At 36.9% G+C, this 14287-nt stretch overlaps 2 protein-coding genes across 2 annotated transcripts in view; both read right to left on the bottom strand.

Moving 5' to 3' along the window:
* LOC119483914 (inactive dipeptidyl peptidase 10-like) overlaps positions 1 to 1161 on the bottom strand; it is a 54849-nt gene extending 53688 nt beyond the window's left edge. The window contains exon 1 of the mRNA XM_037762403.1: positions 841 to 1161. Within this exon, the coding sequence (XP_037618331.1) occupies positions 841 to 900 (60 nt within the window). The 5' untranslated portion in view covers positions 901 to 1161. The remainder of the gene's footprint in view (positions 1 to 840) is intronic.
* A 4216-nt stretch (positions 1162 to 5377) lies between these two features.
* Positions 5378 to 13023, bottom strand: LOC119483345 (sodium/hydrogen exchanger 2-like). Its single transcript, XM_037761371.1, has 13 exons — positions 12514 to 13023; positions 11742 to 12067; positions 10847 to 10984; positions 9735 to 9985; positions 8486 to 8703; positions 8211 to 8410; positions 7817 to 7906; positions 7654 to 7724; positions 7351 to 7518; positions 6843 to 6948; positions 6439 to 6555; positions 6259 to 6352; positions 5378 to 6165 (listed from the first exon to the last, which is right to left on the bottom strand). The coding sequence occupies exons 1-13, from the start codon at positions 12788 to 12790 to the stop codon at positions 5738 to 5740; spliced, it is 2484 nt and encodes an 827-aa protein (XP_037617299.1). The 5' UTR covers positions 12791 to 13023; the 3' UTR covers positions 5378 to 5737.
* Positions 13024 to 14287: the final 1264 nt, after the last annotated feature.

Below are 14287 nucleotides of genomic sequence, written 5' to 3'. Positions count from 1 at the left end.
TTATAAAATAAAGTATTATTATTATTATTATTATTATTATTACTATTTTTATTATTATTTTTATTAATAATAATCAATAAAATGTTATTTATTTGTAATTCTTATTATAAAATATTGTTATTATTATTGTGAATTAATCATACAAAAATGTGCATATGCAAGCAGACAATTATATATATATATATACATATATATGTATATGTATATATATATATATATACGTATATATATACAGAGCTTTTAGAAAGGTGCCAAATAAAAGTATAGCTTTTCCTCAAAAATATTATTATTATTATTATAATTTTTATCATTAAAATATTATTATTAATAAATAAAATATTATTTATTATTACAAAATATTGCTATTATTATTGCTATTATTTTTATTCATTTTAAAAATGTTGTCGGTTACAAAATTGACATTTTTTTTATCTCTGTGGAAGATATCTGCTGTTTGTTTCCAACACGGCTTGTGAGCCAATAGTATAAAACCGTTGGTATCACGTGGTGTCTCTGTGTCGTCAGTTAGTGTGGAAAAAACAGATAAATGGCTGAGATTGACGGTAAGAGCCTGGCAACGACATGTTGTGAAGTAAATGTGATGGAACGGTGGAAGGAGAATGTTATCAATAACACCTTTAAGCATACAAACTTAACATAAGCTTCATTTAAAAACAACATATTTTGCAGAAGGTGTGAATATCCACATTATTATGCATCATTATGGATGAAACCACTGATTTAAAGCTGTGTGGAAGCTCAGATGAAGTCAAAACTTTGTCTCCATATGAATATGTTTGTGCAGTGATAATAAAAAGTGTGAGAACAAACCCATCCTACCTTGCTATCCTTGATTGGCTGACACTCAATCTGATGAGAGACGGACGCAGTCTGGTTCATCTTTGCTCTTCCTTTTATTTGATCAAATAAAATCCTTAAAGATGCTTAAAGTTTTTCCTCTGACTTCCTGCGGCTGCTTCTGGGCTCCGAGCTGACCAAAGCAGAAAGTGATGCTAATAATACTGGAGGATGCAGAGCTGCTCTTCCTCCTCGTTATTGAGGCTTCACCAGAGGCGAAACACTCAAATACACAATCTGTTTTCCCTCCTTTGTCTCTCTCTCTGGCTATAAACGCTCCTCTTCCCTGTCTTCTTCTTCTTCCTCTTCTTCTTTCCCTCTATGTGCTGCTTCACATGCAGCTGACAGACAGTTCATAAACCAGGATGTTTGCCAGTGCCTCCCACATACCAACACGTTTCTTCATCAGAATGCAAATGTGCTCGAGGTAATTTGCAGGCGTTTTGGTACATCTGAAGCTGGCGTTCTCATTCAACAGCGTCTCAGAGCGAGAGGTTTAGTGTTTGAAACATGAAAGATGTTTTGACACGCTGATGAATGAGTGTTGAGCTCAAACTTTGACCCTTAAAGAAGCTGCTGCTGTTTGTTCCATTAAAGAGGAATCAAGAGGCGAATTCACTTTATTGGAAAAGCGGAGACAGATATTAGACACGCAGTACACATTTTTATTTATTTATTCACAGTATATTTATGTCAGTGATGGGAGAAGTACACAGATCTTGTATTTCATTAAAGTAGCAATACAACAGTGTGATACTCAAGTAAAAGTCCTGCATTCAAAGTTTTATTTAAAGGTCCCATATTGTGCTAATTTTCAGGTTCATACTTGTATTTTGGGTTTCTACTAGAACATGTTTACATGCTGTAATGCAATTGCAATGGATTCGCATTGCTAGGCAACAGCTTGGGACCATGCTTACTTCTTCGTCAGCTGACGTCATTCACGTACGCTGCAACCGGAAATAAACCAGGACACATTTTATTTACCTTTAAAGGTCTCATATTGTAAAGACTGAGATTTTCATGTCTTTTAGATTATAAAGCAGCTTTAAGTGATATATAAATACTGTGAAAGTATCAAAACACTCAATCCATGGAGAAATACACACAGCCCATATTCAGAAACTGTGAGTTTGAAACAAGCCGTTAGGATTTCTGTCCATTTGTGATGTCACAAATCTACAATATTTCGATTATTTCACAGTTTTAAACGTAAACATTCTAAATGTGTCCCAGTTTATTTTCTGTTGCAGTGTCAGCTGACAGGAAGTAAACATCGACCCAAGCTGTTTCCAGGCAATGCAATTCTGTTGCCATTCCGTTGAAATGCGCTAAAACGGAGCGTTTCAGACAGAGCGTGAATACAGGTATTATCAGACGGACAGGATGAGAAAAATAATGTGTTTTTTGAACATTAAAGCATGTAAACATGTTCTAGTAGAAACCTGAAATACAAGCATGAACCTGAAAATGAGCATGATATGTCCCCTTTAAAACGGTGAAATGGTCTAAATATTGTACATTTGTGACATCACAAAGTTACAGAAATCCTGATGGCTAATTCAGAGGCTCAGTTTCTGAATACCGGAATAGCATTTCGATACTATCACAGTATTATATAATTTTATTAATCTATATTATATCACTTCGACCTGTTTTATAATAAAAAAGACATGAAAATCTCACTTTTTACATTATGGGACCTTTAAAGAACCAAAAGTGAAAGTCCTCATTATGCATAGATATAAAACTATTTTATATCTATGTCCATATGTATGCATACATGTTTAATCTTCATCCCTTTTCCGAGACTTGTATTATTTGTTACAGCAAAGTGTTGTCCACATTAAAAATGTATGACCATGATTCATATTTGATGAGCTGGCTATATTCTCCGTACCACTAATCATATTTATTGTCGAGTTGATCGCTTTCATTGATCACTTTTAACATCAGAAACTCTCACCGGCACAGTTTCTATTTCCAGATCTAGTGAGATGTGGAAATATCTGTACATATTAGTTCATATTTAGGATGTTCTGGTGATGGTTTGCTCTCAGATAAAGTTGTGTTTCTGCTTTTAAATACAGACAACTCATTACTGAAGAAATCTTTTTGTTTGTTTTCAGTTTTTTTAATATAAGTTGTGTATTTACTGCCTTTTATTTTAATGAAGATTGTTTAAAAGGCAATAAACCTTTAAAAAATTGTGACTGTGGAAAATTTAACAGACAGAGAATTGCTGTACACAGAGCAAAAAACCTACGGTAACAACACCCTCCTCTAGTTTAACTGGCATATTTATCACCATAAGTTCCACTAATCGTGATATTTCTAATTTGTGCATATCATCAGTTTATTTAATTACAAAAATAGTTAATTTCATACTGAGGTGATTTTCAGTAAATGATGAAATGCTACTAAACATCTTTAATTAGAGCGGCTGCAAGAGTGTGATCAAGACAAACAACTTTCTAAAGCAGAGTGGAGTCTAATGAGCCTGTAGGCCACTGATTACTTTTGTTCCTTGTTAGCTAATATACACAATCTCACAGTAAATGCCAAGACATTTATAATGTTTTGATCTCTAGGAAAATGCTGCAGTTATGACTGTAAATGTCCTTTTTGTGCTGATTTTTCTGCAAGTATTTTCAAAAATCAAGTTTTGTTTTTTTTTATTTCAGTGCAGGAAACTGTCTTATTCTGTTTTGGTTCAATTTACAGAGACTAATTTCTAGAAAATTCAAAAAATTGTAACCTGTTTATTTATTTATTTATTTATTTATTTATTTATTTATTTATTTATTTATTTATTTATTTATTTATTTATTCATTTATTTATTTATTTATTTATTTATTTATTTATTTATTTGTTTATTTATCTATTTATTCATTTATTTAAGTAAAGAACGTTTTGGACTCAAATAAAGGTAAAAAACATTATTATTATTATTATTATTATTATTATTATTATTATTATTATGCGACTCAATACTTTTGCTCCACTTCATTTTGAAAGCAAATATTGTACTTTTTACTCCACTATATTTATTTGATTGCTTTTGTAACTAGTTACTTTGCATATTCAGATTATTAATAGAAAATCAAATAAATCAACTAATACATTATGATGTATTATCACAGGTTAAGTTACCTAGCATTATATAAAGTAATTCAAATTAGCTCCATCTTTAACAGCTGCAACATTAAAGTGATGAACGTATTAATGCATCAATAATTATAATCCAATAAAATAGTATTTATTATTCTGAAATGGGCCATTTTGCATGGTTATGTACTTGTACTTTTGGTACTTTAAATATATTTTGGTTCTACTTTAGTAGTTTTACTTCAGTAAGACTTTGAATGCAGGACTTTCACTTGTAACAAAGTATTTTACACTGTAGTATTGCTACTTTTACTTAAGTAAAAGTCTTCTTCCACCACTGGAAGTTAGGGAGTAAATGCTGTTTCAGTGGGACTTTGAACACCTTGATGTGCTGAATTTCAGGATACAGCAGGATCATCTGATGCACTGTACAGAACAAAAATATATTTTATAGCTTTAGCTGCGTGTGCCCGGCAGATATGAAGATATAAAGAAGGAAACTTTGAAAGATGATGCCGTCAGAGAGTCGGATGGACTAATAAAAGAGGACATTAAAGTAAACGAGAGGAGAGAGTGCTCCACGTCCTCTCTCCTGGCTTTAATAGTACCTGCCTGCAAATGTACTGGTTAAATGGTAGAATATAATGGTGTAATATAATGCCACATCCATATGCATCAGATCCATATCCTGAAGGAAATATCTGTCTCAGGTTGTCTAATGTCACACTGAAGGTTAAACAAATACAACATGATTTGTGGTGCAACATACAGATAATAAATAAAACATTCTATGCTATTGTGGCAACATGATAAGGGAAGTAATTAGATTACAAAAAGTAGTAATACTCAACTATAAGTTAAAGTAATGTAAATTTTAATGCATCAGTAATTATAATTCAATAATATGATATATATTATTCTGATATGGGTCATTCTGCATAATGAGTACTTTTACTTTTAGTACTTTAAGTTTAATTTTGATGCTGATACTTTTGAATTCAGGACTTTTACTTGTAACAGAGTATTTCTACACTGTGTTATTGCTATTTCTACTTTAGTAAAATATCTGAGTACTTCTTCCACCACTCAGTAAAAGTATATTATATTATATTATATTATATTATGTTATATTTATATGATATTAAAAGTTTCTTTATATATTATATTATAATCAATAGTATATATTTATATTTTGTGCTAAAAATCTGATTCTGCAAAGTAACAAATGTCAAAATGAATGTGGTGGAGTAAAATGTACAATATTTGCTTCCAAAATAAGTACCTCAAAGTTGTATTTAAGTACATTACTTGAGTAAATTGATGCCAATACGTAAAGTTTTCTCATTACAGTACTTTTAGCAACATTTAGTCATTAAATTCACACCACAAATGTTTAAAGAAAAAACAATATTTAAATATTCAAAAGTCATTTAAACTTTGCTGACTTCCTTTTATTGGCCAATATCACCGAAACCATACAAATATGACACACATGTATACAAAAAATGTCAAATAAAAACGGCGTGTGTGTACAAAATACAGTTGTACCAATGGAGAACATGGTGGTACATAATATACAGTAGGATAATGCAGTTTTTAGAGTACAAATATCTCAGCGAAAGATATCAAGAGGTAGAAAAGATGATCCTTTGCTGTTTGTTACTAACCAAAAAAGTCTTATTTATATTTGTCACTAATAATTTGACCTTTGTGTTTTTGGTTTTTAGCTCAACTAGTAGTTCATCTTCCAGAGCAGCTCTTCCTCTTTCGTCATGACCTCCCTGACCCCCGAGACCCCTGTGACGAGGGTCTGAGTGGTCTGAGTAGGGGGTTTCCTGTCTCATTTCCTCTGGGATCCTGGTTCTCGGGTACCCAGCCACGAGGTGGTGGCAGCTGGGGAGGTCGCACCGCTTCCTCCCTTTCTCCTGTTGAGTCAAAGGGGTCTTCATCTCCATCTACCTCATCCGGAGTACGCCTCCTTTGTGCAGGAACCAGTGCCCTCCCTCTCTCGTCTAAGACGTCCACCCCAGGAGGATGTGAGGGTGGCTGGGCGGAAGCGGCTGGCTGCTCCCTTGCACCTCTAGACTCCGTGATGGTCTTCATCCTCCTCATCGGGACTAGAGAGCGGGATGAGGAGCGTGGCGTCACACTAGTGGACTGGGGACGGCCTGAGAGGGGGTCCACGTCACCACTTCCACCTGATATGACACAGATATTCAAGCATTGTTTCATGTAGTTGAACCTGTTCATTTAAACAAGATCTGGCAAAATAAAAACTTGTATAAACTCACCATGATTTCGTCGTCTGAGGGCGAAGGCGGTCTCCAGATCGCCTCCTGGCTGCAACGAGTAGTACTTCTGAGATTTGGGGATGTTTCGTGCCGGCTGGAAGAGGAGGAAGTGTGAAGGTCAAGCAGTTTGGGGAAGGAGGAAGTAACGTGTATTTAATGGCCTCTTAAACAGAAACTCACCTGCTCGCGGAAACTTTCAGCTCGTATGCTGCGTCTGATGCTGGCGTGGCGGCGAATCAGAATCTCTCTGGTTCGGCTGTCGTCTGGCAGATTGTATTTGTTGGTGTAAGCCGTCGTCTGGAAAACATATATAACATATATTTGTATCAAAGCCCGATTCTTCCTTTGTGCCATAAAGCTCCATTAAAACCCTCTCACTAGAGCACCAAATGTGGATTCATCTGCAGCCAAAAATAGTCCCAAACAAACACACTATTTCCTCCTGTTTAAGTAACATTTGTTAAAATCTACAGTGCACAGCTGTTTTAGGAAATTAATAATGATTTTTTAGAGATGAAACTACATATTTGAGACCCATTTTTAAAACATCTTCACATCCCTTCTTTCTCTGCAGGTGTTGTTACCTTCTGTCTGATCTTGTACATGTTCTTTGACAGGATGTCGTGCATTTTGCTGATGTCAGCAGCCAGGAACTTCTTCTTGGGTCGAGACGCGTCCTTCCTCTCGTCGCTGAAAGGGAGGAGGAGGCGAGAGCAATGAAGAGTGAATGATGCTCAAATGTAAATGTTTTGTTATTGCTATATCGACATTAAGATGGGCGATTAGGACGAGAAACAGCATCATCAGCTGGAGCCAAATTAGATTTAGCTTCATGCATTTAGCTGATGCTGACAGTCAGGGAGCAGATACAGTTTCAGACTCTATCACCAATAAGCTGTTATTACTTTTGGGTTGCCAGGTTTTGAGGCTCTTTGGTTGCAGAGTATCTGTGTTAAACCAATTTATTTATGACCTACTAGTATTAAAAATGCAGACTTTATAGAGGAAAAACATCCTTATATAAAAGTTTTTCCACTTTACAGAGAGACGTCAAGTGTTTTTTAATAATAAAGGACGTGTTGTTGAACGTACTAGATGGAAACGATAGATGGCGCCGCGCTGAGGTCTCCAATAGACGTGTCCAGTAACCCGATGGCGTTCTGCAGCTCCAGTTTCTTGTACAGAGCCACGATGCTGGACTCAGCCCTGTTGTCCCGGATCAGGATGCGCCTCAAAACACGATCGTTGAACTTCTTAAACCTGACGGAAAGACAAAGGAATTAAGACTATACTGCTCTACTGATCTAAACGAATGATCAAGTTAGTCTAAATTTGCATTATGTCATCAGAAAAACATGTGCGTTGGTATTGAATAGGTGGAGAGATAGATCTTACTTGTCTTTCCAGTAATAGTGGCTCCATTGTCCACACAAGTCCTCAATACCACAAACAACGTGCTCCATCATCTGGACACAACAAAAGAAACAATTAGTGTAATTCACACAACGGCTGATTGACTTACAATAAGAAAAATAAGACAGAAGAGGAAGATACTTACCCTGCTGTGAACCTCATCGTTGATGGTGTTCAGGTCTTTGTTGGTTTTCCTGATGTTCATATATTCTACGATGGGACGGATGCTGATGCCCTGAAAAGATGTTAACAAAAACAGCAATTATTAGCGTTTATATTTGGTGCTAGTTGTGTGTAATTAAAGATTCATTTTTAACATGCCAAATTATAAAAACAGACACAGTCAACTGTTCAAGTTATTAAACACAAAACGTAAATAAATGTCCTTATTAAACATTGTTAAAGGTGCAGTGAAATGTTCCTTTAAATGCATACATAAAGGTTAAATACATATAACACTTTATTTCTTCGGCATTTTAAGTCTTCCATACTGAGCTGCTGTTTTCTAAATTATACCATAGAGCAGCCGAAGGTCTCACCTGTAAGAAAACGGTGAATACAATAACGGCGATTGAAGCCGTGACGAACAGGTTCTTCCTGTTGATGGTATCTGGTAAGGTGAAGACCAGGGCGAAGCAGATGGCCCCTCGCAGGCCCCCGTAGGCGAGGCCAAACTGGTCTTTGAAAGAGAACTGGATGGTCCGGAACGGGTTGATGATCTGGGTCAGCACCAGGATGCCTGCGAGAGGAACCAGTTTAATTAACGGGACCACTTCAAGAGAGGGGACAGAGCTTTTTGTAAATGTAAACCCACCAAGCCCTCTCCAGATGAAGGCGAACAGCAGCGTGAACAGGATGTAGGCCCAGTTCCACTCGTGCTCGGTCGTTATGGTAACGACACCCAGGAAGAAGAAGATGAGGGTCTCGGAGACGGTGGCCAGCATCTTGACAACATGGCGGATGGTGGTGCAGGATCTCTGGGACACGTTCTCCTCCACGTAGTACTTCATGGTGATGGCGCATGTTATAATGCTGCAGGGAGGAAACATGGACGTTTTAAATGACCTTGTCAGCAAGTATTACTTCTATGTAAATGAAACGTACTGGCTGTAGTCTTTGCGGTGTGATCGAGTGCAACTTTTTGGCCAAGACAAAGGTGATGTTAGGCGACTCAACAGTCGGCCTTCGTCGCCGTTAGTTCTCTGATGTCGAGTTGGTGTGTCTGGGCCTTTAAACTTTTACTCAAGTAAAGTAATATTCTAATAGGTGACTTTAACTTCTACTACTAGATATCTGTACTTTTACTCAAGTGTGGCTTTCAGGTACTTCATCAACCTCTGAAAATCGCCCAACTTCTTTTGCTAAATAACGTATTTAAAAATCTGAAAAATGCATCGTCACAAAGATGAAATCAGGGTGTTATTCTTAGCATGACAAGTTTATCATTTATATTTATTTTTGCCTTTACTTGTCTGCTTTCCTGCTTCAGTGCACTATGTCCTATTTTCAGTCTGCTGGGAATGTTGCACCTTGTTTCACCTTCATGAAAGTGAATCACATCGTTGTCACATGACGCCACACTGTCACTTTGAGCTTCACTCAGAGGGCGGAAAACTAAGGTGGAGGAGCGAGTTTGTACAAGTTGCACAAACAGACATCAGACAAACACAGCTGAAGAATCTGCACAGGGTCAAGATTCATATCTTAGTGAGAAGCGTCGGCCACGTTATTTACTGTTTTCTAGGCATTCAGCACAATCTTATCATGGCTGCAACGTCTGGAAACTTAAGGTGGAATTTCCCAATTAAAATAAAAAAAATCTTGCAACTGTAAGATCCTGATTTCATGCATTAAAATGTTGCATACTGCAAAACTCTTCCTACTGTCTATGATTGATGATATGTTAATGCATAGGTGATAATAATCTGTATATTTTGTTAATGATACTTTTACTACTTTCACACTGGTATTGATACTAGGACCTGAATACTTCTTCCACCACTACCTGTTAGATGCATGTTAAAACAGTATTTTGCAGACATGTGTGTTTGGCCTCCACTTACGCCATCACGCTGGAGATGGCGAAACACTCACAGACCAGGTACGCCAGGTAGCTGTACATGAAGACGAAGAGGGGCTCGATCTGACGGACATTGTGGGTGAAACGTGTGGTGAACGCAGCTGCAAATCCAAACAGGAGGCCAAAGAGGACGCCACCGGCCGCCACCACGAAGAACCGGGCTATCCCCAGAAACACATCGGTGGATTCAACGACGGGCAAGTCGGCCAGGTAGGAAAGCATGTTGTAAAGCACCTGGAGAGACAAAGAAAAAGATAAACTACTGCATGTATGTAAACTGCAGGCCACACACAGCTGTTGTCAAGCAGGTTAAACCACTCAAACATTCAAGAATCTGCTCCATGTGTTGAAACTGTTTTGGCCGAATATCATGTGCCAACTTGTCCCACTGAACTAGCAACACTTTCCTTTGCAGACAGGATGTAACCGAAGACAGTCAGTGCCAGAAAATGTCGAGTGAAACTTGGCTCTCAATTGAAGCCCAGCCAAAGCAAAAGGCGGGCTTATTACTGTTGACATTTCCATTCAACAATAAGGAACAGGCCGAACTAGACTAGAGGGAAACCTGCAGGGGAACACAGTATTAATGCAGCTTTAGTGATCTATTCTCCCTTCACAAAAAGATCAGACTCCAGCTGAGGGATGTTTTGCAGAAGTATCCTCTATAGTTGAGAGGTTTTGAAGATGTGAGAGAGAGGAAAAATCACACTGTTTCTGTCAGATAACAAATTTACACTAAATTTTGGCGAGGAAAAACTGGCATGGCCATTTTCAAAGGGCTCCCTTGACCTCTGACCTCAAGATATGTGAATGAAAATGGGTTCTATGGGTACCCACGCGTCTCCCCTTTACAGAGCCCTTAATGGCTAATTTGACATCCTTGTGTTATAAAGAATGTTTGTTAGGCTAAAATCTATACCCACAGCTTGGCAATGTTGAAATAAAACTCTAATGGAAGAGACTATATTTACCTGTGTCATGATATTACAATATCCACAACACCAGTTGATTTCTAGGCTCATATCACCACAAAAATACTTTTTTATTTTATGGCTAGATGGCACAACAATCTATTTTCACATTTCCTGTACTCACAATAGTGACAGCATCGTTGAAGAGCCCCTCTCCAAATATGACTATATATATCTGCTCGTTGACTCCGATGTCCTCAAACACATTCAGAGCAGCGACGGGGTCCACGGCCGAGATGATGGAGGCAAACAGGAGGTTCTCCTGCAGAGAAGAACACAATTATTAAAATGATCATTTAGAGATTTCTAAGGGATACTGAACAAACTCTCCACAGGGTGCATGTTGTAGCTACTCTGGAGCTTTTGATCATATCACATGGTCCTCATCAGCAGGTAGAGTTTGTCCAGGTGTCAAGAAACTGTAGATGTTTAAATTCCAACATTTTTAAGAGCACTTCAACAACTTAACTTTTACTCTTGACCTCTGAAACAACAGCTTTCTATCACATCACATATAATGAAATATATGATTGAAAGCTCCAGAACAGCTACTGAATGGATCTTATGACAGTTTCTCCATTATTTTTGTTTGTTTTTAAGCAACGTTAAAGCCATTTACATCAAATTTATACTTTTTATTCTACACCTTTTTACCCAAAGTGCAAAAAAACAAGTGGGGGAAATCATTTAAAGTAAATATTTCTTTGATTTAATGGTTCATGACCCAAACAAATTGGGAAACCTTGCCTTATGATACATTACAATAGTATAATTTGTATAATGGTAGTCTAGCGAGACACTTACATCCACCAAACTTTCCCGTTTCATTCCTATCTATATTCTGCAGGTTTTTACAGTTTATTCATATATCATTCATAAATGGTGCATAAACGTTTTGTTTCACTGATCCAAACAGAAATATAAAAGCTAAATCACATGCATAAATATCACACATATTGTGTTAAAAACATACAAACTTGCACATGACCTTTGACCTTTGCCCTGTGGCTTCAACTGACCTGCAGGTTGATGTCTTGAACTCCAAACACCTCAATCTGGCAGATGGCGAAGAGGGAGAGCCCGATGCCGATGCTGTTCCACAGGGTTCCCACCACGGCGTACCACATCACAGTGCCAGCGTTCTCGAAGAACGGCCTCGTGGGCATGAAGTAGCCATTGTCGAGGACGATGAGCGGGAGCATGTAGAGGAAGAAGACGTTGGAGTTGAGGACAGCAGGGGGCTCTTCTTTGACTGCGTGCATGATGGCGCCCACGATGAGGCCGATGGCGATCAGGAGGCAGGACTCTGGGATCCAGATGGTGATTTTATGGTAAATGTGGAAACCTGGAGAGAAGACAATGAGACAGTTGGACTCCTGTGCAACTTAAGGCTGCTGTTAAAGCAACTTCTGCTACTATTATTCAAGGGTGCAAAGTGATGGAAGAAGTAAAAGTAACAACACCACAGTGTAGAAAAATAAAAATAAAGTACCTAAAAATGTTCCCCCTGGGGATCAATAAAGTTTTATCCTAATCTATACTATTACATCATCATTTTTTTTATTATTATTTGTTGATTGTATTATTGATCAGAACAAATAAATGTAGTGGAGTATAAAAAGTACAATAATTGCCTCCAAAATGTAGTGGAGTAGAAGTTTAAAGTAGCAGAAAATGGAAATAAGTGCAGTACAAGTACCTCAAAACTATTCTGAAGTACAGCACTTTACTTCCCACCACTGGCCTGATACAAACCCTGTTTATGCACACATGTGATTCATCCACACGTACCAATTTTGGCAAAAGAGGCCAGCAGCACCCAGAGAGTGAACTCAAAGGGGACCTGGATCCGAGGGTAGTCCATGGTGAACACGGGGAGGTTGACCCTCTCCGGGTCCGGTAAGGCCTGGGGCCCGTCGAGGTCATTGTGGAAAGGTTCGACACCAGGAAGGTTGGTCTGCTTTGACGGTTTAGATTCCTGGATCTCACATATTCCTCCAAAACAGCAGAGGAAGAGGACCAAAAGCGTGAAGAAGAATCCTCTCTCAGTCCAAACAGAGGTCCCCATTTCCACCGGTCAACAAAAGTATTTCCAATGAGTCTTATAAAAGTCCCAAGACATTGAAAAAAAAGTCTGTTGTGCAGCTTCAGTATAGGCTGTAGTTGTCATTTAGGCCATCTGAACATCTGCTTTACTCCAGTCCATTCACGCAATTAAAAATCTAAGTTTTGTCATGTTGAAGTTTCTTGTTAGATGAAAAGAAAGAAAGTCCTCCTTAACAGGATCCTGTTTGTGCTGCAACTGAATTCTGGTTTCAACTGTTGCAGAACCTGCTTGTCACGTATCACCTGGGTGTCCTGCCTACTGGGTGGAGCTCATCCAACAACATGTCTCCAACAACACGACAAGAAAACAGCCAGGATATATTGTTGCTATTAAACAAATAAAACTCTTTTAATTTAGTGTTTAAATGGTCTGTGCACAGCTTTAATGCTTGTGTTGAAACCTGTAATACCACATACATTCCACAGGATGGCAATAGAAGGCAACTCTACTTTCTCTACTTACTCATTCTTACTGTTAGTAGCAAGTAGTATTAATAGATTAATGAATGAATGAATACTTTTATGTGTAAAGTTAAGTGTCATGTTCCCATTAGTGGCATGATAAAACAAAAAGGAAAGCAGGCAAACACAACACATTTTGGTTTGGTAGGAATAGTAGTTGTTGTTGTCTTAGAAGTACTTCTAATATTAGCTCTACTGAGGCAGCAGCCATGGTGTAGTAGTAGTAGTAGTAGTAGAAATAGTAATGAGTAGGAGTGGCATTTCTGTAGTAGTGTTTACAGTAATAGTAGCTGCAACAAAAATTCAACTTTTTTTCAACTTTAGCTTTGTAATCAACAAATTAGCAACTCCATTTATGAAAACTATTATAATTATTATTATTATTAGTAGTAGCAGAATATTAATATATATATAATATTTATGATAAATAGGCAATTCGAAATACTTTTGATCGCATTTACTTGTCAAATCAATGCTTACATACCATATACATATATGATTATACTACATAATAATAATAATAAAATAAACATTTTACATATCTTCAAACTACATTTTCAGTCATCCACATGTATTTAAGTAATTTATCTAAGTAAAAGTACAGAAATATGTCTACACAAATCTTGCTGAAAAATGTTGTATTACTATATTGTATTATATTATATTATATTATATTATATTATATTATATTATTGTATTGTTATTGCTTTTCATGTTGTACCTGATTCAGGTGGATCTAATTTAAACTACATTATATTGTCTGTTGAGTAGTACTACTACTGATTTTATAAACTTATATGTTTTGTGTAGCTGTAAATTATATATATATATATATGTTAAAATATATATATATATATATATATATATATATTTGCCTATGAAGTATTTAACTAGCTTAAAATGACAATAGTAGTACTCAACTAGTTTATGTTATAAACTTATATGTTTTGTATGGCTGTAAATTATATATATATATATATATATATAGTAAAATATA

This window comes from Sebastes umbrosus, chromosome 24 (genome assembly GCF_015220745.1).
Source record: "Sebastes umbrosus isolate fSebUmb1 chromosome 24, fSebUmb1.pri, whole genome shotgun sequence".
NCBI lineage: Eukaryota > Metazoa > Chordata > Actinopteri > Perciformes > Sebastidae > Sebastes > Sebastes umbrosus.
This window is presented reverse-complemented; position numbering and strand designations above follow the sequence as displayed.

Excerpts from the sequence above, each read along its gene's own strand:
- LOC119483345 (XM_037761371.1), bottom strand. The coding sequence starts at position 12,790 with ATGGGGACCTCTGTTTGGACTGAGAGAGGATTCTTCTTCACGCTTTTG. Across the intron at positions 7,519-7,653 it reads CACTATTACTGGAAAGACAA|GTTTAAGAAGTTCAACGATC; the intron begins GTAAGATCTATC and ends TCTTTCCGTCAG. Across the intron at positions 6,949-7,350 it reads CCATCTATCGTTTCCATCTA|CGACGAGAGGAAGGACGCGT; the intron begins GTACGTTCAACA and ends CCTCCCTTTCAG.